General features: G+C 45.0%; 1 protein-coding gene across 1 annotated transcript in view; it reads right to left on the bottom strand.

Annotated features, from left to right (window-relative positions):
• Positions 1-259: 259 nt before the first annotated feature.
• The window catches only part of LOC137504447 (mitochondrial amidoxime reducing component 2-like), a 117,541-nt gene continuing 91,048 nt past the window's right edge, over positions 260-26,752 (bottom strand). The window contains exons 6-7 of the mRNA XM_068232879.1: positions 18,685-18,756; positions 260-528 (exon numbers count right to left, since the gene is read on the bottom strand). Coding sequence (XP_068088980.1) covers positions 402-528; positions 18,685-18,756 — 199 coding nt within the window. The 3' untranslated portion in view covers positions 260-401. The remainder of the gene's footprint in view (positions 529-18,684; positions 18,757-26,752) is intronic.

Here is a 26,752-nt window from a genome sequence, read left to right on the forward strand (position 1 = left end):
GTTTGACCTCTCATTCATTCCGGTTTGCCGTCGCTTGCTCCCAGGGGTAGGAGGATGGATGGAGAACCTCGCTCGTCGGGAGGAGACGCTGAGAGTTTCCCAGATACATCGTTAGGTGGGTATTTAGCTTTAGGGAAGCTAATACATGCAGAGAGACAGCATTTTGGCACTTGGCTAAACTGCTTTCGATATTGTTGTGTCACCAGTGGTCCAAAAATTCCCCGATCAGAACACAACTTCACTCTTCAGCCCAAAAAAATCTTGGGGTAGCAGAGTTTTTATTTTATCAGTGATTCCATTCACAACCAACTGGCTCGATCCGGGCATTGGCCCTTAGTCCATATTGCTGCCAGCAGAGTAGATCCATATAACAGGCCGGTAACAGACCCCCTGGGCAGCATTCAGTAGATTATCTCATAAACTGGATCTCCAACTTTGATGGGCCCTTTCTTCACGATCTTCACAAACTGCCCGAAGAGCGGGGAGGACTTGTACACTTCCTTATCGGCTGTCTCGCAGAGACGATAACTGTAAAAAGGCGATCACAAGTCACAACAGAGATTTTCAACTCGATAAAGAGATTCATTGTTTAACCACTTTACTACTGAGGGGTTTTTCCCCCCTTCTGTACCAGAGCAATTTTCACCTTTCAGCACTCCTTCCATTCATTCGCCAATAACTTTATTACTATTTATCACAACAAAAATATCTATATCTTGTTTTTGTTACCAACTAGGCATTCTTTGGGTGGTACATTTTGCTAAGAGTAATTTTAATTCTAAATGCATTGTAATGGGAAAAATAAGAAAAAAAAATGGAAAAAAAATGTATTATTTCTCAGTGATACTAGGATCATTTCCAACTGATAAACACATTGATAAGCAAAACAACGTATAGAGGCAAAGTGGAGATCAGAATATGTGTTTCATGGGCCAAATGTGGCTGTAAACTGCACTACAGCTGCTTTCCTCTACTCCCTGGATTCAGCCACTGGGCAGGTCAACTAGGTGTGACTAGGTTACGCTAAAAAAAAATTAGGATGCCAGACTACATCTCCCAGCATCCCTTTATTACAGTAGCAATCCTGTATGTTCTATGGTGAAGGCGGGCTTCTCTTTCACAGGAAGTAGGCGGTGATCCTTAGCTAAAGACCTTGATCTGCTAACAGGAAACTAGTACATCATGAAAGGTCTTGAGTTTGTATGAATGGGTGCCAGGGACGTTGCTAGGATCCTCAGAGATCCAGGGCACTTTGGGCACTCCCACTGGAAAATGGGAGGGGCCATGCACCCGAATGGGGGTGTGGTCATGGGTGGAGTCAAATGTACATAAACTTAAGAGCAGTCTAAGTAGGCCTGCCCAGCAAAATGTTGGATGAAGCTCCCCTCTCCATTAATACAAAAAAAAAAAAGCAGCATATGATATGAAAAAGCAGTGTCACTTAAAGGATACCCAAAGTGACATGATGAGATAGACATGGGTATGCACAGTGCCTAGCACACAAATAACTATACTGCTTTCCTCTTTTTCTTTCTCTGCCTGAAAGAGTTAAATATCAGGTATACAGGTCCTTCTAAAAAAATTAGCATATTGTGATAAAGTTCATTATTTTCTGTAATGTACTGATAAAAATTAGACTTTCATATATTTTAGATTCATTACACACAACTGAAGTAGTTCAAGCCTTTTATTGTTTTAATATTGATGATTTTGGCATACAGCTCATGAAAACCCAAATTTCCTATCTCAAAACATTTACATATTTCATCCGACCAATAAAAGAAAAGTGTTTTTAAAACAAAAAAAGTCAACCTTCAAATAATTATGTTCAGTTATGCACTCAAAACTTGGTCGGGAATCCTTTTGCAGAAATGACTGCTTCAATGCGGCGTGGCATGGAGGCAATCAGCCTGTGGCACTGCTCAGGTGTTATGGAGGCCCAGGATGCTTCGATAGCAGCCTTAAGCTCATCCAGAGTGTTGGGTCTTGTGTCTCAACTTTCTCATTTACAATATCCCACAGATTATCTATGGGGTTCAGGTCAGGAAAGTTGGCAGGCCAATTGAGCACAGTAATACCATGGTCAGTAAACCATTTACCAGTGGTTTTGGCACTGTGAGCAGGTGCCAGGTCGTGCTGAAAAATGAAATCATCTCCATAAAGCTTTTCAGCAGATAGAAGCATGAATTGCTCCAAAATCTCCTGATAGCTAGCTGCATTGACCCTGGCCTTGATAAAACACAGTGGACCAACACCAGCAGCTGACATGGCACCCCAGACCATCACTGACTGTGGGTACTTGACATTAGACTTCAGGCATTTTGGCATTTCCCTCTCCCCAGTCTTCCTCCAGACTCTGGCACCTTAAATAGGGCTGAGCTCCCGGATTCCGAATTTCGAGTTTGCCATTGGAATTTAGCAGTTCCGAGTAAGCACTCGAAACTCGAAAATTCTGAAATTCCGAGTACCGAATTCGCGTTTACATTGAAGTCAATAGTGCTAAATTCCATGGTTAATTGTAAAGCCCCCTTACATGCTATCATCACCAAATTTGGCATGTATGTTAAGCAGATGAGTAGGAACATGGTAAAAAAAAAAATTGTGAAAAGACCTTATAGTTTTCGAAAAAAACGATTTTAAAGTTTCAGAGGAAAAATGTTTTTTAAACTGTGTAAAATGACAGTGCTGCAGTACAGGCAGGGGCGGACATACGGCCGTGCAGCCGCACGAGGGCCCCTGAAGTTCCGTTGCTTCAGGGGCCCATTAAGTACTGCTGTTCTTTTTTTTAATTTTTTTTCCTGGGGGGCCCCCGACTCCTATCCTCCCCCCTCACCTCGGTGCCCCCCCCTCATGCGGCGGGAGAACGGCAAACATAGGAAGTCTCCGGCATTCCATCAGGCGCTAGAGGTTCAGCCGCCTGGTCTCCGCTGTCTCCTCCTCTGTATATCGCTCGCTACTAAATCAGGAAGTAGCGAGCAGTATACAGAGGAGAGGAGACCAGGCGGCTGAACCTTTAGCGCTTGCTGGAGCCCCGGAGACTTCCTGTATTTGCCGCTCTCCCGCCGCATGTACCGGGAGGGGGGCCCCCCGAGGTGAAGGAGGATAGGAGTCGGGCCTCCCACCCGGATAGCTACCTACCCGGCTACCTACCTACCCACCCGGCTACCTACCTACCCACACACCCACCTGGCTACCTACCAGGCTAACTACCCACCCGCCAACCAGGCTACCTACCCACCCGGCTACCCACCCACCCGGCTACCTACCTACCCACCTGGCTACCTACCGGGCTAGTTACCAACCCACCCACCAGGCTACCTACCTACCCACCCACCAGGCTACCTACCTACCCACCTGGCTACCTACCCACCTACCCACCAGGCTACCTACCCACCCTCCCGACTACCTACCTACCCACTCACCAGGCTACCTACCTACCCACTCACCCACCTGGCTACCTACCTACCAGGCTAACTACCCACCCACCCACTAGGCTACCTACCTACCGGGCTAGTTACCAACCCACCAGGCTACCTAACCACCCATCCGGCTACCTACCTACCCACCTGGGTACCTACCTACCCACCTGGGTACCTAAAGGCTACCCACCCACCAGGCTACCTACCTACCCACCAGGCTACCTACCAGGCTACCTACCTAACCACCTACCCACCAGGCTACCTACCCACCCAACCACCCATGGGAGCTGCGTGCCGGATGGAGGCTGGGACAGGAGGTCTGCTGCTGCAGGTGAGTAAATTTTTTTTTTTAATTTATATTAGCAGGTGTATGTTCTGGGTAGGTCTGCCACATGATTGCATGTATTTTCTGGGCAAATCTGCCGACATGATTGCATGTATTTTCTGGGCAAATCTGCCGACATGATTGCACGTATTTTCTGGCATATCTGCCGACATGATTGCACGTATTTTCTGGCATATCTGCCGACATGATTGCACGTATTTTCTGGGCAAATCTGCTCACATTATGTGTATTTTCTTGAGAAAACCTGCACAATTATGTGAATTTTCTGGGGAAAGGGTCACCAAAACTTGGGCCCACTGTCTTTGCGTTGCACTTTTCAAGGGAACCTGAGGTGAGAATAATATTGAGGCTGCCATATTTCTCTCCTTTTAAGCAATACCAGTTGCCTGGCTGCCGTGCTGGTCCTCTGCCTCTTATTCTTTCAACCATAGACCCTGAACAAGCATGCAGCAGGTCAGGAGTTTGACAATATTGTCAGAACTGAGAAGATTAGCTGCATGCTTGTTTCTGGTGTAATTCAGTTTATTACTGCAGCCAAATAGATCAGCAGGGCCGCCAGGCAACTAGTATTGTTTAAAAGGAAATAAATATGGCAGCCTCCATATCACTCTCACCCCAGGTTCACTTTAAATTAGTTAGCTCCGCCCTCATCCGGTCATTGCCACGCCCATTTTTGCCACAGCGCTGTGCGCCACAGGTTGTATCCACACCCATTTTTTGCCGTGGCGCCGCAGGTTATAGCCACGCCCATTTTTGCAGGTCATAGGGGCCCACAATTGCAATTTTGCACAGGGGCCCACTGCTGGCTGTGTTCGCCACTGAGTACAGGTTACTGCATTCCGAGTTCTGTATACATATTGTATACATTTCATGAAACCAGACAGCCTGGGGTCCCCCTTCCCAAGCCTCCTTAACCCCTTGTCCCCCATGCAGGCTGGGATAGCCATAATGCGGAGCCCCGGCCGACTGGGGCTTCGCACCCTGAGCTATACCAGCCCGCATGGTCCATGGTATGGGGGGGGGGGCTCTGGAGGAGAGGGGCGGCCAAGCCTCCCCCTTTCCCCCAGAGCCCTTGTCCAATCCATGGACAAGGGGCTCTTCCCCACCTCCGGTGCCCCAGGAGGAGGTGGGGGCTGCCGATGTCCTGGGGGGGGGTTCATGGTGCCATCCGGGGTTCCCCTTTAACAAGCGGACCCCGGGAGCCGCCCCCTCCCCAGGAGAAATGAGTATAGGGGTACACGGTACTCCTTACCCATTTCAGCAGAGTTAAAAAAAGAAATAAAAACACGACAATGAAAAAAGTCCTTTATTGTTCCAAATTAACCAGGGATACTTTACCTTGCGATAATCCCACGCCAGTAACCTCAGGAGTGCTCCCACGCACCCACCCAACTCCCAGGGCTGAATGGCTGTATACAGCCTCTGCAATCTGTATTGCATAAGCTAGAAACACGAAAATTGTTTGCTACAACAAGAATTTTTGGCAAACAGTGTCAAACAAAATGGCTGCTGGGGAATCCCCGTTCCCCAGAGGCCACCTCAGAGTGTCAGATTGAGCGTTCTTTCACATAAATAAGTGGGTCCAGGGGACCAGGGCACCTCCTGCTCTGGTCACCTGGACCCACCATCTATGTGAAAAATGCCTGGTTTCGCCACTCTAGTGTGGCCTCCAGCGTACCGGGATTTCCCAGTGGCCATTTTGATTGCATCACTGTTTGCCGAAATTTCTTGTTTCAAAGGCAACATTTTCGGGTTCATAGCCTCTGCTATACCGATGCAGAGGCTGACTGTGACCATTCAGTGGTGGGAGTTCGTCGGTATGGGAGGGAGGTGGGATGTCATAAGAGGATACTGGCGTGGGACCACTCCTGAGGATACTGGCGTGGGATTATCGCAAGGTAAGTATCCCTGGTTAATTTAGAACAATAAAGGACTTTTTTCGTTGTCGTGTTTTTATTTCTTTTTTTAACTCTGCTGAAATTGGTAAGGGGTACCGTGTACCCTATACTCATTTCTCCTGGGGAGGGGGTGGCTTCCGGGGTCCGCTTTTTAAAGGGGAACTCCGGATGGCACCATGAACCCCCCAGGACGTCGGCGGCCCCCACCTCCTCCTGGGGCACCGGAGGTGGGGAAGAGCCCCTTGTCCATGGATTGGACAAGGACTCTGGGCCCGGGGGAGAGGGGGAGGCTTGGCCGTCCCTCTCCTCCAGAGCCCCCCTCATATCATGGACCATGCGGGCTGGTATAGCGCAGGGTGCAAAGGCCCAGTCGGCCGGGGCTCCACATTCTGGCAATCCCAGCCTGCATGGGGGACAAGGGGTTAAGGAGGCTGTTTTCATGAAATGTATACAATATGTATACAGAACTCGGAATGCAGTAACCTGTACTGCAGCACTGTCATTTTACACAGTTTAAAAACCATTTTTCCTATAAAACTTTGAAATCGATTTGCTCCAAAACTATAAGGTCTTTTCACAAAAAATGTTGTTACCATGTTCCTACTCATCTGCTTAATTTACAGGCCAAATTTGGTGATGATAGCATGTACGGGGGCTTTACAATTAACCGCAGAAGTTGGCACTATTTAATTCAATAGAAATGCACTCGGAACACGAAATTCAGGTTTCGCATGCGGTACACGGAATTTCGACGAAATCGGAATTCAGCTGTTCCGATTAGCCCTAACCTTGATTTCCGAATGACATGTAAAAGTTGCTTTCATCCGAAAAAAGTACTTTGGACCACTGAGCAACAGTCCAGTGCTGCTTCTCTTTAGCCCAGGTCAGGCGCTTCTGACGCTGTTTCTGGTTCAAAAGTGGCTTGACCTGGGGAATGCGGCACCTGTAGCCCTTTTCCTGCACACGTCTGTACACGGTGGCTCTGGATGTTTCTACTCCAGACTCAGTCCATTGCTTCCGCAGGTCCCCCAAGGTCTAGAATCGATCCTTCTCCACAATCTTCCTCAGGGTCCGGTCACCTCTTCTCGTTGTGCAGCGTTTTCTGCCACACTTTTTACTTTCCACAGACTTCCCACTGAGGTGCCTTGATACAGCACTCTGGGAACAGCCTATTCGTTCAGAAATTTCTTTCTGTGTCTTACCCTCTTGCTTGAGGGTGTCAATGATGGCCTTCTGGACAGCAGTCAGGTCGGCAGTCTTACCCATGATTGCGGTTTTGAGTAATGAACCAGGCTGGGAATTTTTAAAAGCCTCAGGAATCTTTTGCAGGTGTTTAGAGTTAATTATTTACATAGTTACAGTTATTTTGGTTGAAAAAAGACATACGTCCATCGAGTTCAACCAGAGAACAAAGTACAAAACCAGCTTGCTCCCTCACATATCCATGTTGATCCAGAGAAAGGCGAAAAAACTCTTACAAGGCATGGTCCAATTAGCCCCAAAAGGGAAAAAAATTCCTTATCGACTCCAGATGGCAATTAGTGATGTCGGGAACCTCAGATTTTCGGTTCGCGAACCCAGTTCACGAACTTCCGCGGAAGGTTCGGTTCGCGTAAAAGTTCGCGAGCCGCAATAGACTTCAATGAAGCGAACTTTGAAAATAGAAAAAATTATGCTGGCCAGAAAAGTGATGGAAAACATGTTTCAAGGGGTCTAACACCTGGACCCCCAGGTGGCCGAGTGGGATAGACACCAAAAGTCCCAGGGAAAAATCTGGATTTGACGCAAAGCAGCGTTTTAAGGGCAGAAATCACATTGAATGCTAAATTGCAGGCCTAAAGTGCTTTCAAACATCTTGCATGTGTATACATCAATCAGGGAGTGTAATTAGAGTACTGCTTCACACTGACACACTAAACTCACTGTGTAATGCACCGCAAACAGCTGTTTGCGTAGTGATGGCCGTGCTGGACTAGTGCACAACATGGCCAGAGTGCAGGCTGTGGCAGTTTTCCAGCCCATATGGTCGCCGGGCTGTGGTAGCTCAATGATAGAACAACAGTGACTGTCCAGCTGATCAAATTTGGTCTGTCCACAATGAAGCAACGACCTTATTATCTTCTTGTATGTAGGTAGGCATAAGTAGGAGTCCCAGTATAGGTAGGTAGGCATAGGTAGGTGCCTCAGTACTTAGCTAGGCATAGGTAGGAGTCCCAGTATAGGTAGGTAGGCATAGGTAGGTGCCTCAGTAGTTAGCTAGGCATAGGTAGGAGACCCAGTATAGGTAGGTAGGCATAGGTAGGTGTCCCAGTAGTTAGCTAGGCATAGGTAGGAGTACCAGTATAGGTAGGTAGGCATAGGTAGATCCCCTAATATAGGTAGGTAGGTGTCCCCGTATAGGTAAGTAGGTGCCCCAGTAGTTAGGTAGGCATAGGTAGGTGTCCCAGTATAGATAGTTAGGTAGGGCCTGGCTGGCACAGTAATAACAATTACCAAGGTCCAGCTGCAACAGATAGGGCTGTATAATGTCAGTGTCAGTGAGCAACACACACAAAAAAAACACATGAGGAAAACATTAGCTCTCAAAAGAGCTGTTGAGGGGTGCTATTTTAGCAATAACAATAGCATTGTTAGTAGCAAGCCAAGAGCCTAAATAATCTTTCTCTAGAAGAAAAAATCTGCAGCAGCTCTCCCTAGTCTGTATTTGCAGCAGGCACACGAGTGAGTGTCATGGCCAGCGAGCCTGCCTTATATAAGGGGGGGGGGGGGGCTCCAGGGCTTAGTGTAGCCTGAATGGCTACAATATGCCTGCGGACTGTGATGCAGTCCCTCATAGTGCATTATGGGGCGAATCGAACTTTCGCAAAAAAGTTCGCCTACTTCAGGCGAACGCGAACCACCAAAGGTCGCCTGGAACCGTTTGTCTCTAATAGTGTTGGGCGAACACCTAGATGTTCGGGTTCGCGAACGTTCGCCGCGATGTTCAGGTGTTCGACCCGAACTCCGAACATAGTGGAAGTCAATGGGGACCCGAACTTTCGTGCTTTGTAAAGCTTCCTTACATGCTACATACCCCAAATTTGCAGGGTATGTGCACCTTGGGAGTGGGTACAAGAGGAAAATTTTTTTAGCAAAAAGAGCTTATAGTTTTTGAGAAAATTGATTTTAAAGTTTCAAAGGGAAAACTGTCTTTTAAATGCGGGAAATGTCTGTTTTCTTTGCACAGGTAACATGCTTTTTGTCGGCATGCAGTCATAAATGTAATACATATAAGAGGTTCCAGGAAAAGGGGCCGGTAACGCTAACCCAGCAGCAGCACACGTGATGGAACAGGAGGAGGGTGGCGCAGGAGGAGAAGGCCACGCTTTGAGACACAACAACCCAGGCCTTGCATGAGGACAAGAAGCGTGCGGATAGCAATTTGCATTTTGTCGCCATGCAGTCATAAATTTAATACAGATGAGAGGTTCAATAAACAGGGACCGGAAACGCTAACCCATCACAGATGTTCATTGTTCATGTTACTTGGTTGGGGTCCGGGAGTGTTGCGTAGTCGTTTCCAATCCAGGATTGATTCATTTTAATTTGAGTCAGACGGTCTGCATTTTCTGTGGAGGCGCGGATACGCCGATCTGTGACGATTCTTGGATTCCAAAGATGGGGTCCCTACATCTCTGCAAACCAGAGTTACAGGGGTCCAAAATTGGTAAAATCCCCCATAGGCTTTCATTGCCTCCCTATTTCACTTTCCAAAATCTCACGTCTTTTCAAAGGGCAATGGCTCAGCAGTGGCAAAACTCACCAGTCATGATCCCCCTAAGGGTCCCTACAATGCTAGAAAATTTGGTACTGCTGAGCCATTGCCCTTTGAAAAGATGTGAGATTTTGGAAAGTGAAATAGGGAGGCAATGAAAGTCTATGGGGGATTTTACCAATTTTGGACCCCTGTAACTCTGGTTTGCAGAGATGTAGGGACCCCATCTTTGGAATCCAAGTCTAACAATATGTCTTCTACCTGCATGAGACATTTCGTGAAATTCAGACGTTGCTAACGGCCATGGCTGAGATTTATGTACGTCACCATCACTACCATTGAAATAGCCCAAATAAACAGGTTTTTGTGACCCTAGGCTATGACCTCTTCGGCCTAGGACTGCATTGAACGCGACCCACGCATTGTGCGCATTCTGGACAATACCAATTACTGGGTTTATACCCTTCTGGATCCACGGTACAAACACAATGTTCCAAAACTGCTTGAAGAAAGAGTCCGACAGGTCAAAATGGAAGAATACCAGCAGGCCCTTGTGGAGACTTTAAAGAGGAGATTGACATCCTCCCCCTCCTCTAGCCAGTTGTACGCCGACAGACTGACTTCCGCAAACCCAGGACGACCAGGAGGGCAGCAAACAACACAAGCCGCAGCTAGTGCCCAAAAGGGAATGGTATCGGCAGTGTCCTTGGAGTGGGAAAATTTTCTGACACCCATGCAGCAGCACACAGAACAGCAAGCGTGCAGATCCACCTCCAACACCGATCGCCTGGAGAAGATGGTCAAGGACTACATGTCAGATGGCATAGCTGTGTTGAACAATCCATCTGCACCCTTCAACTATTGGGTATCGAAGCTAGACACCTGGCACGAACTGGCAATGTACGCAATAGAGGTGCTGGCTTGCCCGGCAGCCAGCGTTATGTCGGAACGCTGTTTCAGTGCTGCCGGAGGCATCGTCACAGATCGGCGTATCCGCCTCTCCACAGAAAATGCAGACCGTCTGACTCAAATTAAAATGAATCAATCCTGGATTGGAAACGACTACGCAACACTCCCGGACCCCAACCAAGTAACATGAACAATGAACATCTGTGATGGGTTAGCGTTTCCAGTCCCTGTTTATTGAACCTCTCATCTGTATTACATTTATGACTGCATGGCGACAAAATGCAAATTGCTATCCGCACGCTTCTTGTCCTCATGCAAGGCCTGGGTTGTTGTGTCTCAAAGCGTGGCCTTCTCCTCCTGCGCCACCCTCCTCCTGTTCCATCACGTGTGCTGCTGCTGGGTTAGCGTTACCAGTCCCTTTTCCTGGAACCTCTTATATGTATTGCATTTATGACTGCATGCCGACAAAAAGCATGTTACCTGTGCAAAGAAAACAGACATTTCCCGCATTTAAAAGACAGTTTTCCCTTTGAAACTTTAAAATCGATTTTCTCAAAAACTATAAGCTCTTTTTGCTAAATTTTTTTTCCTCTTGTACCCACTCCCAAGGTGCACATACCCTGTAAATTTGGGGTATGTAGCATATAAGGAGGCTTTACAAAGCACGAAAGTTCGGGTCCCCATTGACTTCCATTATGTTCGGAGTTCGGCTCGAACACCCGAACATCGCGGCCATGTTCGGCCCGAACCCGAACATCTAGATGTTCGCCCAACACTACACATGACCCGTTCGGCCAATCACAGCGCTAGCCGAACGTTCGGGTAACGTTCGGCCATGCGCTCTGAGTTCGGCCATATGGCCGAACAGTTTGGCCGAACACCATCAGGTGTTCGGCCGAACTCGAACATCACCCGAACAGGGTGATGTTCTGCAGAACCCGAACAGTGGCGAACACTGTTCGCCCAACACTCTCTAATGGCAATCAGATAAAATCCCTGGATCAACATCAGGCATTACCTAGTAATTGTAGCCATGGATGTCTTTCAACACCAGGAAAGCATCTAAGCCTCCTTTAAATGCAGGTATAGAGTTTGCCATAATGACTTCCTGTGGCAATGCATTCCACATCTTAATCACTCTTACTGTAAAGAACTCTTTCCTAAATAAATGGCTAAACGCTTTTCCTCCATGCGCAGATCATGTCCTCTAGTCCTTTGAGAAGGCCTAGGGACAAAAAGCTCATCTGCCAAGCTATTATATTGCCCTCTGATGTATTTATACTGGTTAATTAGATCTCCTCTAAGGCATCTTTTCTCTAGACTAAATAAACCCAGTTTATCTAACCTTTCTTGGTAAGTGAGACCTTCCATCCCACGTATCAATTTTGTTGCTCGTCTTTGCACCTGCTCTAAAACTGCAATATCTTTCCTGTAATGTGGTGCCCAGAACTGAATTCCATATTCCAGATGTGGCCTTACTAGAGAGTTAAACAGGGGCAATATTATGCTAGCATCTCGAGTTTTTATTTCCCTTTTAATGCATCCCAAAATTTTGTTAGCTTTAGCTGCAGCGGCTTGGCATTAAGTACGATTATTTAACTTGTTGTCGATGAGTACTCCTAAGTCCTTCTCCATGTTTGATGTCCCCAACTGTATCCCATTTATTTTGTATGGTCCATGGTCTAGCACCATACAAAATAGAGAAACAAGTTCATAAACGCTCTACCCCCATGGTAACACATACCAGTCGGTGCAGGATCTAGAGAGCCAGTCCTTTGAGCACAAACCATGGAAGAAGGATCCGCAAACCAGACTTGGTTGAGTGAAAAAAATGTCTGTTCTTTATTAAATAATGTCACATGACAAAAAGGTAGTGCAATAAAATCACAGGATCGACTAACGCGTGTCGGGCTTCCAATCTGCCCTTAGTCATAGTCAAAGTGTACCTGTTAAGGAAGCGGCTTATAAAGGGCTGGAAGGGATGACTCCACCCCTCTCAGACCAACAGCCAGATCCTTAAAGGGAAACATTACATACAAACAATAAAAACAATCTTACAATTTACAAAGTGTTCACAAAATGTGTAAAAAGATAAAAGTAATGTTAAAAAGAAGTAACCACTGGATCAAAAGCATAGTTACAAGAAAACACCTGAAGGAAGGCAAATGTAGAAAAGCAAAAGAATAGTATCATGGCAGTCAGTAATCATACACTAGGTTCAAATCCCAGCGTTTATTCAAACCATTAGGTGTGCGAGTGCCTCACCTATAAATCCAGTAGGCCTCACGTTTCAGGAGGAGTCTCAATATGTCACCCCCCCCCCCCCCCCCCCCCCCCCCCCCCCCTGGGAGGGAGGCTGAATCGTTCCACTCCCTGGAAACTGAATGATTTTAAATCACCTTGGTGAACTGTTTCAAAATGTTTAGAGACTGCTGACTTCTGAAAGGTATTCCAGTGTCACTACTGCATCTACTAGGTCATTAATAAATAAATTGAAGAGCACTGGACCCAGTACAGACCCCTGTGGGACCCCACTGCTAACAGTCTCCCATTTTGCGTATGTTCCATTGACCACAACTCTTTTTTTTCTGTCCATTAGCCAGTTCCCTATCCATGCACACAGACTCTTCCCCAGTCCTTGCTTCCTCAACTTTTGCACCAGACTTTTGTGTGGAACAGTGACGAAGGCCTTTGCAAAGTCCAAGTATATCACATCTACAGTATTGCCAATATCCACATTAGCGTTCACTACCTCATAAAAGATGAGCATGTTAGTCAAACAGGACCTGTCTTTAGTAAACCCATGTTGATGCTGAGAAATAAGATTATTTTGTACTATGAAGTCATGTATAGTATCTCTTATGCTGGGAATAGTTTCGTTTTTGCCTTCGTTTTAGCCTTCGATTCGTTCGGTAAACGAATCGAGTGTTGAAAACGTATGTGAAAATAGTCATAATCTCATTATAGTTTCGATTAATAGACCCCAAAAACGAACGACTAGTGATTGAACATGTTTGATATTATCTCTCTTTATCCATCTAATCGAGCCATTGGTAGGCTTGATGGCTGTTCAGATCGATTATATATTCGTTTATGCCGTCCGTCCCTGTACTACGTTTCGTTTCTTTGCAGTCTTCGATCATTGGAAAAACGAAACCATCAGAATCGAAAAAAAAAAAACGAAACCGTGGGTGGTGATATTAACCGTACGATCGATTATTTCGGGATCGAAAAGGACAAAAGGCACAATCGAAACGAAGGTTTAAACGTAGGCAAAAACGAAACGTGTATTCCCAGCATTAGTGACCCCTCAAATAGTTTGCATACAACTGATGTTAAGCTTACAGGTCTATAATTTCCTGGATCTGATTTTTTGCCCTTCTTAAATAATGGGAAAACGTGGGCTGTATGCCAATCCACTGGGACTCTACCAGTTGAAAGAGTCACAAAAGATAAGATAAAGGGGTTTATCTATAACTGAACTTAATTCCCTTAGGACCCGAGGATGCATGTCATCCAGGCCAGGTGCCTTGTCTGTTTTTAATTTAGTCTTGCCTTCACTTCTTCCTGCGTTAAAGAGGAACTGAACTCAGAATATGAAAACAGAGTATTGCAATCCATGTTAAAAATTGTAGGCAAAAACAGTACAATATATGTACAAAAATATGTGAATAAACTATAATATACAACTATATTGATAAGCCACACCCTCTGTGACTTACTCTGGTGCAGCAAGGCTCCCAGAGATCAATGGGAGACTCTCTCCTGCTTATGCAAATCCCCTGCAGTTTATGCGAATTTAATGTAAGTCAATGGGAGCCCTTTTTAAAAAGCTTTCAGAAAGTTCTGATGGCTAAAAAGTGCTCATAAAAGCGCTTATAGTGCTTCAAAGTATAAAAAGGACTGAACAAGTTTTTCCCTGGAAAAAAATGAATACATTTATATGCTTCACTGTTAATGCTTCACTCTATATAAAACTAAACAAATGTCCACTAAAAACATAACAGTCCTCCTTACACTGTGAAGCACCAAACCTCTCTTAGTGTGTATGTGAACGGATAACGAGAGGGGGACAATGGGCTTGATTCACAAAGTCGTGCTAAACAGTTAGCACGTGAAGTGCCGTGATCACGGACATTTGCGCAGGAAAACGCAGACTTTTGTCTGCGATCGCGGCACTTTGCGCGCTCAAAAGTCTGTGAGCGGCACTTCACATGCTAACTGTTTAGCACGCCCATGCTAAACAGTTAGCACGGCTTTGTGAATCAAGCCCATTGTGTATCTAAAAGGGTTGCTTTTTGGCAAAAAAATGTTTTTACTGAAATTAGCAAGAGTGAAGTAATGTCAGTGAAGTACTTCACAGCGTAAAAAGGACTGAACAAGTTTTTCCCAGAAAAAACATGACTACATATATACGCTTCACTGTTAGTGCTTCACTCTATATAAAATTAAACAAATATCCAATAAAAAAAAAGTCCTTTTTACACTGTGAAGCGCCAAACCTCTATTAGTGTGTATGTGAACTAATAGCGAGGGGGGAAGATTGTGGGTTGCTTTTTGGCCAAAAAAAAAAAGTTTTCCTGAAATTAACAAGCGTGAAATAACAGTGAAGCATATGCGTGCCTGTCATATTTTTTAGTGGACATTTGGTCAGTTTTATAAAGAGTGAAGCATTAACAGTGAAGCATATATATTTATGATTTTTTGGGAAAAACCTGTTCAGTCTTTTTTACACTGTGAAGTGCCAAACCTCTCTTAGGGTGTACGTGTGTGTGTGTGTGTGTGTACGTGTGTGTGTGTGTGTGTGTGTGTGTACGTGTGTGTACGTGTGTGTACGTGTGTGTACGTGTGTGTACGTGTGTGTACGTGTGTGTACGTGTGTGTGTGTACGTGTGTGTACGTGTGTGTGTGTACGTGTGTGTGTGTACGTGTGTGTGTGTACGTGTGTGTGTACGTGTGTGTGTACGTGTGTGTGTACGTGTGTGTGTACGTGTGTGCGTGCGTGCGTGCGTGCGTGCGTGCGTGTGTGCATGTCTATATTATAGATAGATAGATAGAGAAAGCTACATGATGACAAGCAGACGATCTCACACAGCAGGAGGCATAGCTAGAGAAAGGATAATAATACTTTATCAAGGCATGTGCCAGTATAGTGCAGGGCAGCAGCAGAAGCCACAGCTGTCACTTTCCTGTAACAGGGGGGCGACTGATGTGATGATGACCTCATGACACTGGGCTGCAAATCTCATTCTGTGGGCGTGAATGGGTATGTCTAACTCCAACTGTAACACCGCCCACAGAATCAGACTCTGCACCTCCCATGGAGTGAGAGCTGCAAAATGGAGGGAGAGCGTTGCAAAATGGAGCCTGCCATTCTCTTTTATTCATAGTTGTATTGCACAAATATATCTACTTTTATATTGCCCTTCACAAGTGTTTTGTGTCTAATCATTCATTTCAAAGGGATGAGGAGGCTCAATTTAGTGACTTTTCTTTGGTTCAGTTCCTCTTTAAGTAATTAATATTACAGTTGGAAGATTGAGACTCTTCTGCATCTGTAATTTGCAACAGTGCTGTTTCATTTGTGAAGACAGAAGCAAAGAAAGCATTTAATAACTCTGCCTTACCTTGGTCATCCACCATTGAGTTCCCACCCTCATCCTTTAGGAGTCCTATACAGTCAACCTTTTTTTTTTTTTTTTTTTTTTTTTTTTTTAGAGTTGATGTACTTGTAAAACTTTTTTGGGTTAGATTTGATATCCCTAGCGATTTGATTTTCAGCTTCAATCTTTGCCAGCATAATTTCTTTTTTACAATTTTTATTGCACGCCTTATAATTGCTTAGTGCAGCCTCGGCCCCCTCCTGTTTTAGGACCTTATAGGCATTCTTTTTACTCTTCATTTTATCTCTAACCTTTCCCATAGTCCCCAACAGTCCCGATTTGATCGGGACTGTACCGATTTGGGGGGCCCCTCCCGCCATCCCGCGCTGCCCCCCTTCTGTTCCGGCCGCTGGGCAGAGAGAAGAAAAAAAACTGATCGAGGCACCAGCCCCGGGGATCTCTGTATGCAGGATGGATTGCTGCCGCTATTTCTCCCTCCCTCCCTCCTAATGTGCCCCCCAGCGTTGCCCCCACCTGCCTGCAGAGAGTTGAATGCGGAGCGGGCTGTCATTTAATGATCTGGCAATTGCCTTTCCGTGCGTTTCATCTGCTCTTCTTGGCTTCCTGCTTACTGTGACGTCACAGGAAGCAGGAAGCCAAGAAAAGCAGATGCAATGCACGGAGCGGCAATAGTAAGATCATTTAATGACAGCCCGCTCCGCATTCAACTCTCTGCAGGCAGGTGGGGGCGACGCTGGGGGGCATATTAGGAGGGAGGGAGGGAGAAATAGCGGCAGCAATCCATCCTGCATACAGAGATCCCCGGGGCTGGTGCCTCGATCAGTTTTTTTTCTCGCCGCTCCCCCACACCCACGGGCACCCTCACGCTCCCCTCCACCCCTTTCAGGAGTCCTATTAATTAAAAGAAAAATATTTGTAAAAAAATAAATAAATACAAAATTAAATACAAAAAATTAATGGTGGGCGTGTCCAGGGGTATTGGGGGTGTGGTTAGGGGTGTGGCCTAAGTGTCCCGTTTTCTGGGCTTAAAATGTTGGGAGGTATGCTTTCCATCCATCCATAGAGGCCTTTTTTTATTCCTAGACATTTTGTTTCCATATGGGATATACAAACTACAATATTGATTGAGAATAAGTTTAAAAGCTTGCCATTTCCCTTCAGTGTCCTCCCTTTGTAGTACATTATCCCAGATGATTCAGATGATTAGGTTAATAGCTAGTTTAGAGAACCTTTTCATGATATGCTAATTTTTTGAGATAGGAATTTTGGGTTTTCATGAGCTGTATGCCAAAATCATCAATATTAAAACAATAAAAGGCTTGAACTACTTCAGTTGTGTGTAATGAATCTAAAATATATGAAAGTCTAATGTTTATCAGTACATTACAGAATATAATGAACGTTATCACAATATGCTAATTTTTTGAGAAGGACCTGTAAAAGTGGCTGACTCAGTCCTGACAGGAAGCAACTACAGTGTGACCCTCACTTAGTTACATAGTTACATAGTTATTTGTAACTAAGTGAGGGTCACACTGTAGTTGCTTCCTACAGTGTGACCCTCACTTAGTTACACTGATAACAAAAATTCCCCTTTTACCTATTTCTTGCTCTCAGAAGCCATTTTCTGCTAGGAAGGTGTTTTATAGTTGGAATTTCTTATCAGTGAGGGTCACACTGTAGTCACTTACATACCTGATATTTAACTCTTCCAGGCAGAGAAAGAAAAAAAAGGAACAGAATATAGTTATTTGTGTGCTAGGCACTGTACATACACGTCTATCTCATCATGTCATATGTCACTTCGGGTATCCTTTAACCCCCTTGTCGTTCTGATTCTTTCCAGATTTTATGGTCTAAAAGAGGTGCAATTTTTTCCACTCTTTCAGACCCTAAAACCTGAAAAAAAAAAATCATTCTGGCAGGGAGATCTGCAGCAGAATAAAAAAAATCACCTTCCTGGGCTCCAGCGCTGCAGTTTTCACTTTGTCCACTGGATGGCGCTAATATACATATAAACAAACCTCTATATTTCTCTAATATAAAGAAGTTAGTTTTAAATATTAGCCCTGCCCCCGATGACGTCACGCCCCCACCGCCGCTCTGCCTCTCCAATTGGCCACCGGGGACATGGGGATCCCGGAGGCCAGGGAAAGGCCCCACACTGCCGGGGAGAGAGGCTGGAGTCCCGCTGCGCAGCGCTATCGTGCGTGGGACTCCACATTAGCAGACCTGAGCTTGAGATCACCGCTAGCAGCTTCTTTTTTTCTACCCCGAGCTCAGGTCGGGAAAACCGCCAAGGAGGTTAAACAAAAGACAGATACATGGCTTCTGTGCAGGCTGGTCTGGCTTTCTGCTGGGCGGGATGGCCTGCTATCAGGTTATCTGGCAGTGCCCCATAGCATTACCTGACCTTCTAGTGGACCCCCTCCCATGCTCCCACGGGCCTCCCATTGAGGCACCACAACTCCCAGCATGCCCCCATAGAATAACCACAGCTCCCTGTATGTCCCCATAGAGGCACTACAGCTGACTCTGTCTGGGGGACATCTGGGGCACCCCAGAATAGATTTGGGGCACGTGCCACTGATCTTTGGGCCTAGACTCGCCCCTAAAGGGTGCACAGCTCGAGGCAAGCAGAGCAGCACAATGAGTTTATAAGTAATATGCATAACTACATAACTAACTTGACTGCTTTGTAAAATTTGTCTAGTCTCATTTTGGTTTTAGTTACCTGCGCAGTGTGTTCAGTGGCTCCTTCATGTCAATAATGCCGGTGTCTGGGTCCACTGTGGTCTGTATACACCTAGGACAGTCCATAATAACACACAGTGATACAGCAGAAATAGGGTTAAGCTTGATCAAATCATTTGGAAAATGTAACCAATATACCATAAACTCCTGATCAATTTTTCCAAAAAGAGTAAAATAAATAAATAAATAAATATATACAGTTTGTAAAGATTTTTATTGGGGAAATAAACAGAAACATTAATTTTTTTCTCGTTCGGTATTGCTTATTTCTTATACAAATCAATTTTTTTTTTTTTTACATAAAAAAACTGGAATAAATCAATTGATTGATGCTTTTCTGGCAATTAGCTAATTCCCGGTTTCATAAATAGGACCCTCTCTGTCTTTTAATTGATCGCTTCCCAGATGTTTTGCTTAATGGATCATTTGCTATTAAATCAGGGTTATTATTATTATGTATGTATATAGTGCTGACATCTTCTGCAGCACTGTACAGAGTACATAGTCATGTCACTGACTGTCCTCAGAGGAGCTCACAATCTAATCCTACCATAGTCATAGTGTAATGTCCTACCATATTATTATTATGTACTAGCTGATTGCCCGGGAGTTGCCGGGAATGTATTTGGCTAGTGTTGGCTCCGCCCACTTTTTCTAACCCTAACACACAATTTCTCAATGGCCAAGTTTGTGAGCTTTGCGGTCTTTGGCAATAATCTGCATTGAAATGAAAAAAATCTTATTGGCTGTTTGTGGCTCCACACCCTTTTCTGAATTTGAACCCAATGACCACCCGTACCAGGTTTGAGGCCTGTGCCATTAACAGTGCTAGAATGGCAGCAATTAAATATTCCCCTTGAGAAGCAATAGATGAAGTTTGATTCACTTTTGTAGGCTCCACCCACTTTTCTGAATATTAAACCTAGTCACCCAGTGACCAACTGTGCAAAGCTTGAGAACCCTACCATTAACAGTGTAAGAATGGCTGCAGTATACATTTTCCCAGTGAAATTTTTATTTGTCACCACCCACTAATGACACGGAACTGCCCGTGTATGTATTTGACCGGTTTTGGTTCCGCCCACTTTTTCTAACCCTAATGCCCGAACACTCAATGACCAAGTTTGTGAGCTTTTGAAATATTCCCCTTGAAAATCAACTGGTGAATTTTGATTGGCTATTATAGGCTCCACCAGGGATGAGCAGAAACTACGCCAGTGCGAATTTACGCATCGTAGTTCGCATCTACGCATCGTAGTTCATAGGCGAAGTTTCAAACCTACGCTTACGAATTTACGCGTAGCGAAGTACCGCTACGCGTAGCTTACGCCCACTATGCGTACTTAACATGTGTATAAGTGGTATGTAGTGACTGCACACTCCAGCACTGCCTCCAGTCGACGTGCCCGGCCAACGATCCAGCAGCACTCAGGATCAGCAGACGAAACAGCAAGGAAGAAGCCGGCACCGTCTATGAACAATTTTCTGCTCTTTTATTGCATATAGGACATTCCAGCAGTTATAAGCAACGTTTCAAGGCTGCACGCCTCTTTATCAAGCTTGCTGAAAGTCAATTACACCTTATACACTGACACATGGGTATATATACACAGCATGGTTAACAGCAACCAATGAAATTCAAATATGTATACACCAATCACAATAGTCCTAATATGTCGAACCTGATGGGGAACTTACATGCTGGTGCTTTGATAGGACGTAGTAGGGTGGATCCTCCCACCTGTCAAGTCCCTCTTGGCAGACAGCTGACACCCCCTGGGTCCGCCTATCACAACGGAGAGCCCACTCCTCCGTCCACGGCGGACCTGAGTGAAGCCCCATGTGATGACTCACAGTAGGCGGCGCCAAAGCGCCGTCCCTGTGCGTCTCGGCGGATACTATGGAGACGCGAGCGGCAACATGCCGCTGACGTCACCAGGTGTCTCTAGGGGGGAGGCAGCCTCCGGCCAATCAGGGTCAACCCACGTAAGTGCGGCGTGGACGTCGCACTTCTAAAACACAACATGATGCCATCTATCGGATGCATCTACCTCATATGGCTAATTTGCATAAATAAACATAGGTGGCCATACTCATACTACATACTCTCATAAAGCTCTTATCCAAACCACATAGGAGAGGAGAAGTAAGGGAGAAGGACCAGAGGAGCAGAGTATGAAAAGAATATAAAGAAATAGAACTGTGTAGGGACAGGGAGGAAAAAATAACAAGTTGAAAAATAAAAAATAAGAAATAAAAATAAAGAATAAAAAATAACTGGCATATACATAGCAATGTCCTTATAAGGGAACGACACCAGACCAATCCATTACAATTAAAGGGACAGTGTCTCAGATATGACGATACACTCACTAAACCCAACCAAAGCATTATCTATTAGGGGAGACTGGGTACAATGGAGCAGAGGACAAGAATAGCAGAAAAGACTACAAAAACGGTAATAAATCAAATTCTCGATTTAATCCTCTAGGTTCCATTGTATCCAGTCTCTTAATCCAATAAGCCTCCCTCCACAGTAATTTTTTTAGGCGATCCCCCCCCTCTTCTCAAGGGTGCTATTTTTTCTACAACCATAAATCGCAGCTGACTGACATTGTGACCTGCTTGAGCAAAGTGAAATGCTACAGCTTGATCTGTTAGTTTTTCCCTAATCGCATGTTTGTGTGATGACAAGCGTTTTTTTAATTTTTGAGTGGTTTGCCCAATATATAATAAGCCACAAGGGCATTTTAGGGCATAGACCACATAATCTGAATCGCAGGTATGCCACCCCTTAATTGGAATTTTGGTTCCCTGATGGGGATGTAATATCGCTGGACCCTTGATGACAGAGCTGCAGTGAACACAATTGAGACAGGGGTATGTCCCCCTCCTCTGGGTAGAGGTGACATCACTATTGGCGTTTACGTCAGCATGTACTAGACGATCCCTAAGTATAGGGGGTCTTTTGTAAGAGATTAGTGGGGGGTTCCTAAAATGCGCAATGTCTGGGAAACTATCGGCTAGCAAATGCCAATGTCGTTTGATAATCTTTGAGATACTCGGGCTTTGTGTATTATATACCGTGACAAATGGAACACGATCCCGTATCTGTTGTCTATTCCTCTGTCCCCCATATTGTACATTAGCTCTATTACGTGCTCTCTGTAAAATTTCCACTGGATATCCCCTATTTTCAAACTTGTGTTGCATCTCATCAAGTCTCTGCTCCCGTGTCTCCCCGTCCTCAACTATATGTTGTATTCTTTGAAACTGACTAATGGGTACCGAACCTCTAGTCGCCCACGGATGAAAACTCCCGTAATGGAGAAGGGAGTTCACATCCGTGGGCTTGACATAGAGGTCGGTATTCAACCTATCTCCACATCTGCGAACCAGAGTGTCCAAGAAGCTCACTTCATCGGCAGAGGAATGGATAGTCAGTCGTATATTGGGGCATCTGCCCATCAACTCATCCACAAAAGTCACAAGGGCCGACTGTGGCCCCGCCCACACGCAAAAAACATCATCAATATATCTATGCCATTGTCTGGCGTATTTTTGAAATAATTCACTAGTGTATACGTACATTTCTTCATATACCCCCATGAAGATGTTTGCGTAGGACGGGGCCACATTCGACCCCATAGCTGTGCCTCTGACCTGTAAATAAAAAGAATCCTCAAACCGAAAATAATTAAATTGAAGAACAATCCTCAGCAGATCACAAATAAACTTAACCTGAGGACCCGAGAAGTCCGATGCTGTTTCAAGAATATACTGTATCGCCTCTACACCTCCATCATGTGGGATGGAGGTGTAGAGGCTCTCCACATCTAAGGTAACAAGTAAACAGGGATATGTTAGGGGTTCCATGTTACGGATAATATTCAAAAACATTCGAGTATCCCGTAAATAGGATTTTAATCCAGCCACATAAGGTCTTAATATTTGGTCCAGGTATTTAGCTACTGGAGAGAATACCGACTCAACCCCTGCCACTATAGGACGGCCCGGGGGATCCACCAATCGTTTGTGGATCTTGGGACAAACATATCACAGGTGTGATGGGGTGTTCCTGTATTAAAAATTTGGCCAGCTTCTCATCAATGATTTTGGCTTGCAACGGCAATCAACCATACCGCAGGACATGATTGTAGTAAACATCTCTTCATTTGCTCTGACGCCTGTGCAGACCTCCGCCCTCAACCTTGGACTATCATATGCTCCAACTAATGCTCCTGACCCTCTTGAAATTGATGTTGAGTTACAGAGATTTTTTCGTTTCATCAAACTTAAGTACTTTTTTTCTATACCGAGAACGTTCGAATCAAATATCCCACCTGAGAATGACTCAGAGACTTTACAATTACAGGATACTAATTTAAGACTTAAAAGTCATTTCCAACCTCCATCTTGCCAGATCATAGATCTCTTCATGAAAAAGGTCCAAAATGAAGTAGATGCCCTTCTTAGGAATCCGAGACTGTTGGGTTTTTCTACCCGTAAAAACATCACGAGGGAACAATCACAAGCACTGAGAGAACTCTCAGAAAACCCGCTAATTACAATTAAACCTGCGGATAAGGGAGGGGCAGTGGTGGTGATGGACACAAACATGTATCGGAGTGAAGTCATGAGACAGCTCTCCGATACATCGACATACCAAAAACTTAATGGTGACCCGCTGTGTGACATTCAGAAACATATAGCTGAGGTCATATCAACAGCTGTGCAAGCCAAAATCATTGATGAGAAGCTGGCCAAATTTTTAATACAGGAACACCCCATCACACCTGTGATATATGTTTGTCCCAAGATCCACAAACGATTGGTGGATCCCCCGGGCCGTCCTATAGTGGCAGGGGTTGAGTCGGTATTCTCTCCAGTAGCTAAATACCTGGACCAAATATTAAGACCTTATGTGGCTGGATTAAAATCCTATTTACGGGATACTCGAATGTTTTTGAATATTATCCGTAACATGGAACCCCTAACATATCCCTGTTTACTTGTTACCTTAGATGTGGAGAGCCTCTACACCTCCATCCCACATGATGGAGGTGTAGAGGCGATACAGTATATTCTTGAAACAGCATCGGACTTCTCGGGTCCTCAGGTTAAGTTTATTTGTGATCTGCTGAGGATTGTTCTTCAATTTAATTATTTTCGGTTTGAGGATTCTTTTTATTTACAGGTCAGAGGCACAGCTATGGGGTCGAATGTGGCCCCGTCCTACGCAAACATCTTCATGGGGGTATATGAAGAAATGTACGTATACACTAGTGAATTATTTCAAAAATACGCCAGACAATGGCATAGATATATTGATGATGTTTTTTGCGTGTGGGCGGGGCCACAGTCGGCCCTTGTGACTTTTGTGGATGAGTTGATGGGCAGATGCCCCAATATACGACTGACTATCCATTCCTCTGCCGATGAAGTGAGCTTCTTGGACACTCTGGTTCGCAGATGTGGAGATAGGTTGAATACCGACCTCTATGTCAAGCCCACGGATGTGAACTCCCTTCTCCATTACGGGAGTTTTCATCCGTGGGCGACTAGAGGTTCGGTACCCATTAGTCAGTTTCAAAGAATACAACATATAGTTGAGGACGGGGAGACACGGGAGCAGAGACTTGATGAGATGCAACACAAGTTTGAAAATAGGGGATATCCAGTGGAAATTTTACAGAGAGCACGTAATAGAGCTAATGTACAATATGGGGGACAGAGGAATAGACAACAGATACGGGATCGTGTTCCATTTGTCACGGTATATAATACACAAAGCCCGAGTATCTCAAAGATTATCAAACGACATTGGCATTTGCTAGCCGATAGTTTCCCAGACATTGCGCATTTTAGGAACCCCCCACTAATCTCTTACAAAAGACCCCCTATACTTAGGGATCGTCTAGTACATGCTGACGTAAACGCCAATAGTGATGTCACCTCTACCCAGAGGAGGGGGACATACCCCTGTCTCAATTGTGTTCACTGCAGCTCTGTCATCAAGGGTCCAGCGATATTACATCCCCATCAGGGAACCAAAATTCCAATTAAGGGGTGGCATACCTGCGATTCAGATTATGTGGTCTATGCCCTAAAATGCCCTTGTGGCTTATTATATATTGGGCAAACCACTCAAAAATTAAAAAAACGCTTGTCATCACACAAACATGCGATTAGGGAAAAACTAACAGATCAAGCTGTAGCATTTCACTTTGCTCAAGCAGGTCACCATGTCAGTCAGCTGCGATTTATGGTTGTAGAAAAAATAGCACCCTTGAGAAGAGGGGGGGATCGCCTAAAAAAATTACTGTGGAGGGAGGCTTATTGGATTAAGAGACTGGATACAATGGAACCTAGAGGATTAAATCGAGAATTTGATTTATTACCGTTTTTGTAGTCTTTTCTGCTATTCTTGTCCTCTGCTCCATTGTACCCAGTCTCCCCTAATAGATAATGCTTTGGTTGGGTTTAGTGAGTGTATCGTCATATCTGAGACACTGTCCCTTTAATTGTAATGGATTGGTCTGGTGTCGTTCCCTTATAAGGACATTGCTATGTATATGCCAGTTATTTTTTATTCTTTATTTTTATTTCTTATTTTTTATTTTTCAACTTGTTATTTTTTCCTCCCTGTCCCTACACAGTTCTATTTCTTTATATTCTTTTCATACTCTGCTCCTCTGGTCCTTCTCCCTTACTTCTCCTCTCCTATGTGGTTTGGATAAGAGCTTTATGAGAGTATGTAGTATGAGTATGGCCACCTATGTTTATTTATGCAAATTAGCCATATGAGGTAGATGCATCCGATAGATGGCATCATGTTGTGTTTTAGAAGTGCGACGTCCACGCCGCACTTACGTGGGTTGACCCTGATTGGCCGGAGGCTGCCTCCCCCCTAGAGACACCTGGTGACGTCAGCGGCATGTTGCCGCTCGCGTCGCCATAGTATCCGCCGAGACGCACAGGGACGGCGCTTTGGCGCCGCCTACTGTGAGTCATCACATGGGGCTTCACTCAGGTCCGCCGTGGACGGAGGAGTGGGCTCTCCGTTGTGATAGGCGGACCCAGGGGGTGTCAGCTGTCTGCCAAGAGGGACTTGACAGGTGGGAGGATCCACCCTACTACGTCCTATCAAAGCACCAGCATGTAAGTTCCCCATCAGGTCCGACATATTAGGACTATTGTGATTGGTGTATACATATTTGAATTTCATTGGTTGCTGTTAACCATGCTGTGTATATATACCCATGTGTCAGTGTATAAGGTGTAATTGACTTTCAGCAAGCTTGATAAAGAGGCGTGCAGCCTTGAAACGTTGCTTATAACTGCTGGAATGTCCTATATGCAATAAAAGAGCAGAAAATTGTTCATAGACGGTGCCGGCTTCTTCCTTGCTACTTAACATGTGTATTGCGTAGTGAACTACGAATGCATTATTTGCATCTAATTTTCCGCATGCGATTGTATGCATACAAATTTACGCATTGGAAAGGGGAATGTACGCATAGAAGGGTTCCCAATATATGCATTTCTAAAGAAATTAATGCGTACAATTTTCTGCATACGGGCTTAAGTATCCGCATACACTACGCTTCGCGTAGTGCGTAATTGCTTATGCGTAATTGCGTATTTTAACGCGTATTCTACGAAATGCATACGAAGCGAATATTTGTTTTCGCAGCCGTAGTTTGGCGAAGCGTAATTGCGTAAAACTACGCGTATTTCAAGCGCAGCGAAGTTGGCTGACTACGACCATCCCTGGGCTCCACCCATTTCCCTGAATATTCATCTCAGTCACCCAGTGACCATCTGGGCAAAGTTTGAGATCCCTGCCATTAACAGTAAAGAAGTGCTGCAGTTTACATTTTCCCAGTGAAATTTGTTTTTGGCTCTGCCCACATTTTGTATCCTGGACACACAGTCACTCAATGACCAAGTTTGTGAGCTTTGGGTCATTGGTATCAATAATTTGTATTTTCCCAGTGAAATGAAACACATCTGATTGGCTGTTTGTGGCTCTATCCCCTTTTCTG

Source organism: Hyperolius riggenbachi, chromosome 4, assembly GCF_040937935.1.
Source record: "Hyperolius riggenbachi isolate aHypRig1 chromosome 4, aHypRig1.pri, whole genome shotgun sequence".
In the NCBI taxonomy this organism is placed as follows: Eukaryota; Metazoa; Chordata; class Amphibia; order Anura; family Hyperoliidae; genus Hyperolius; species Hyperolius riggenbachi.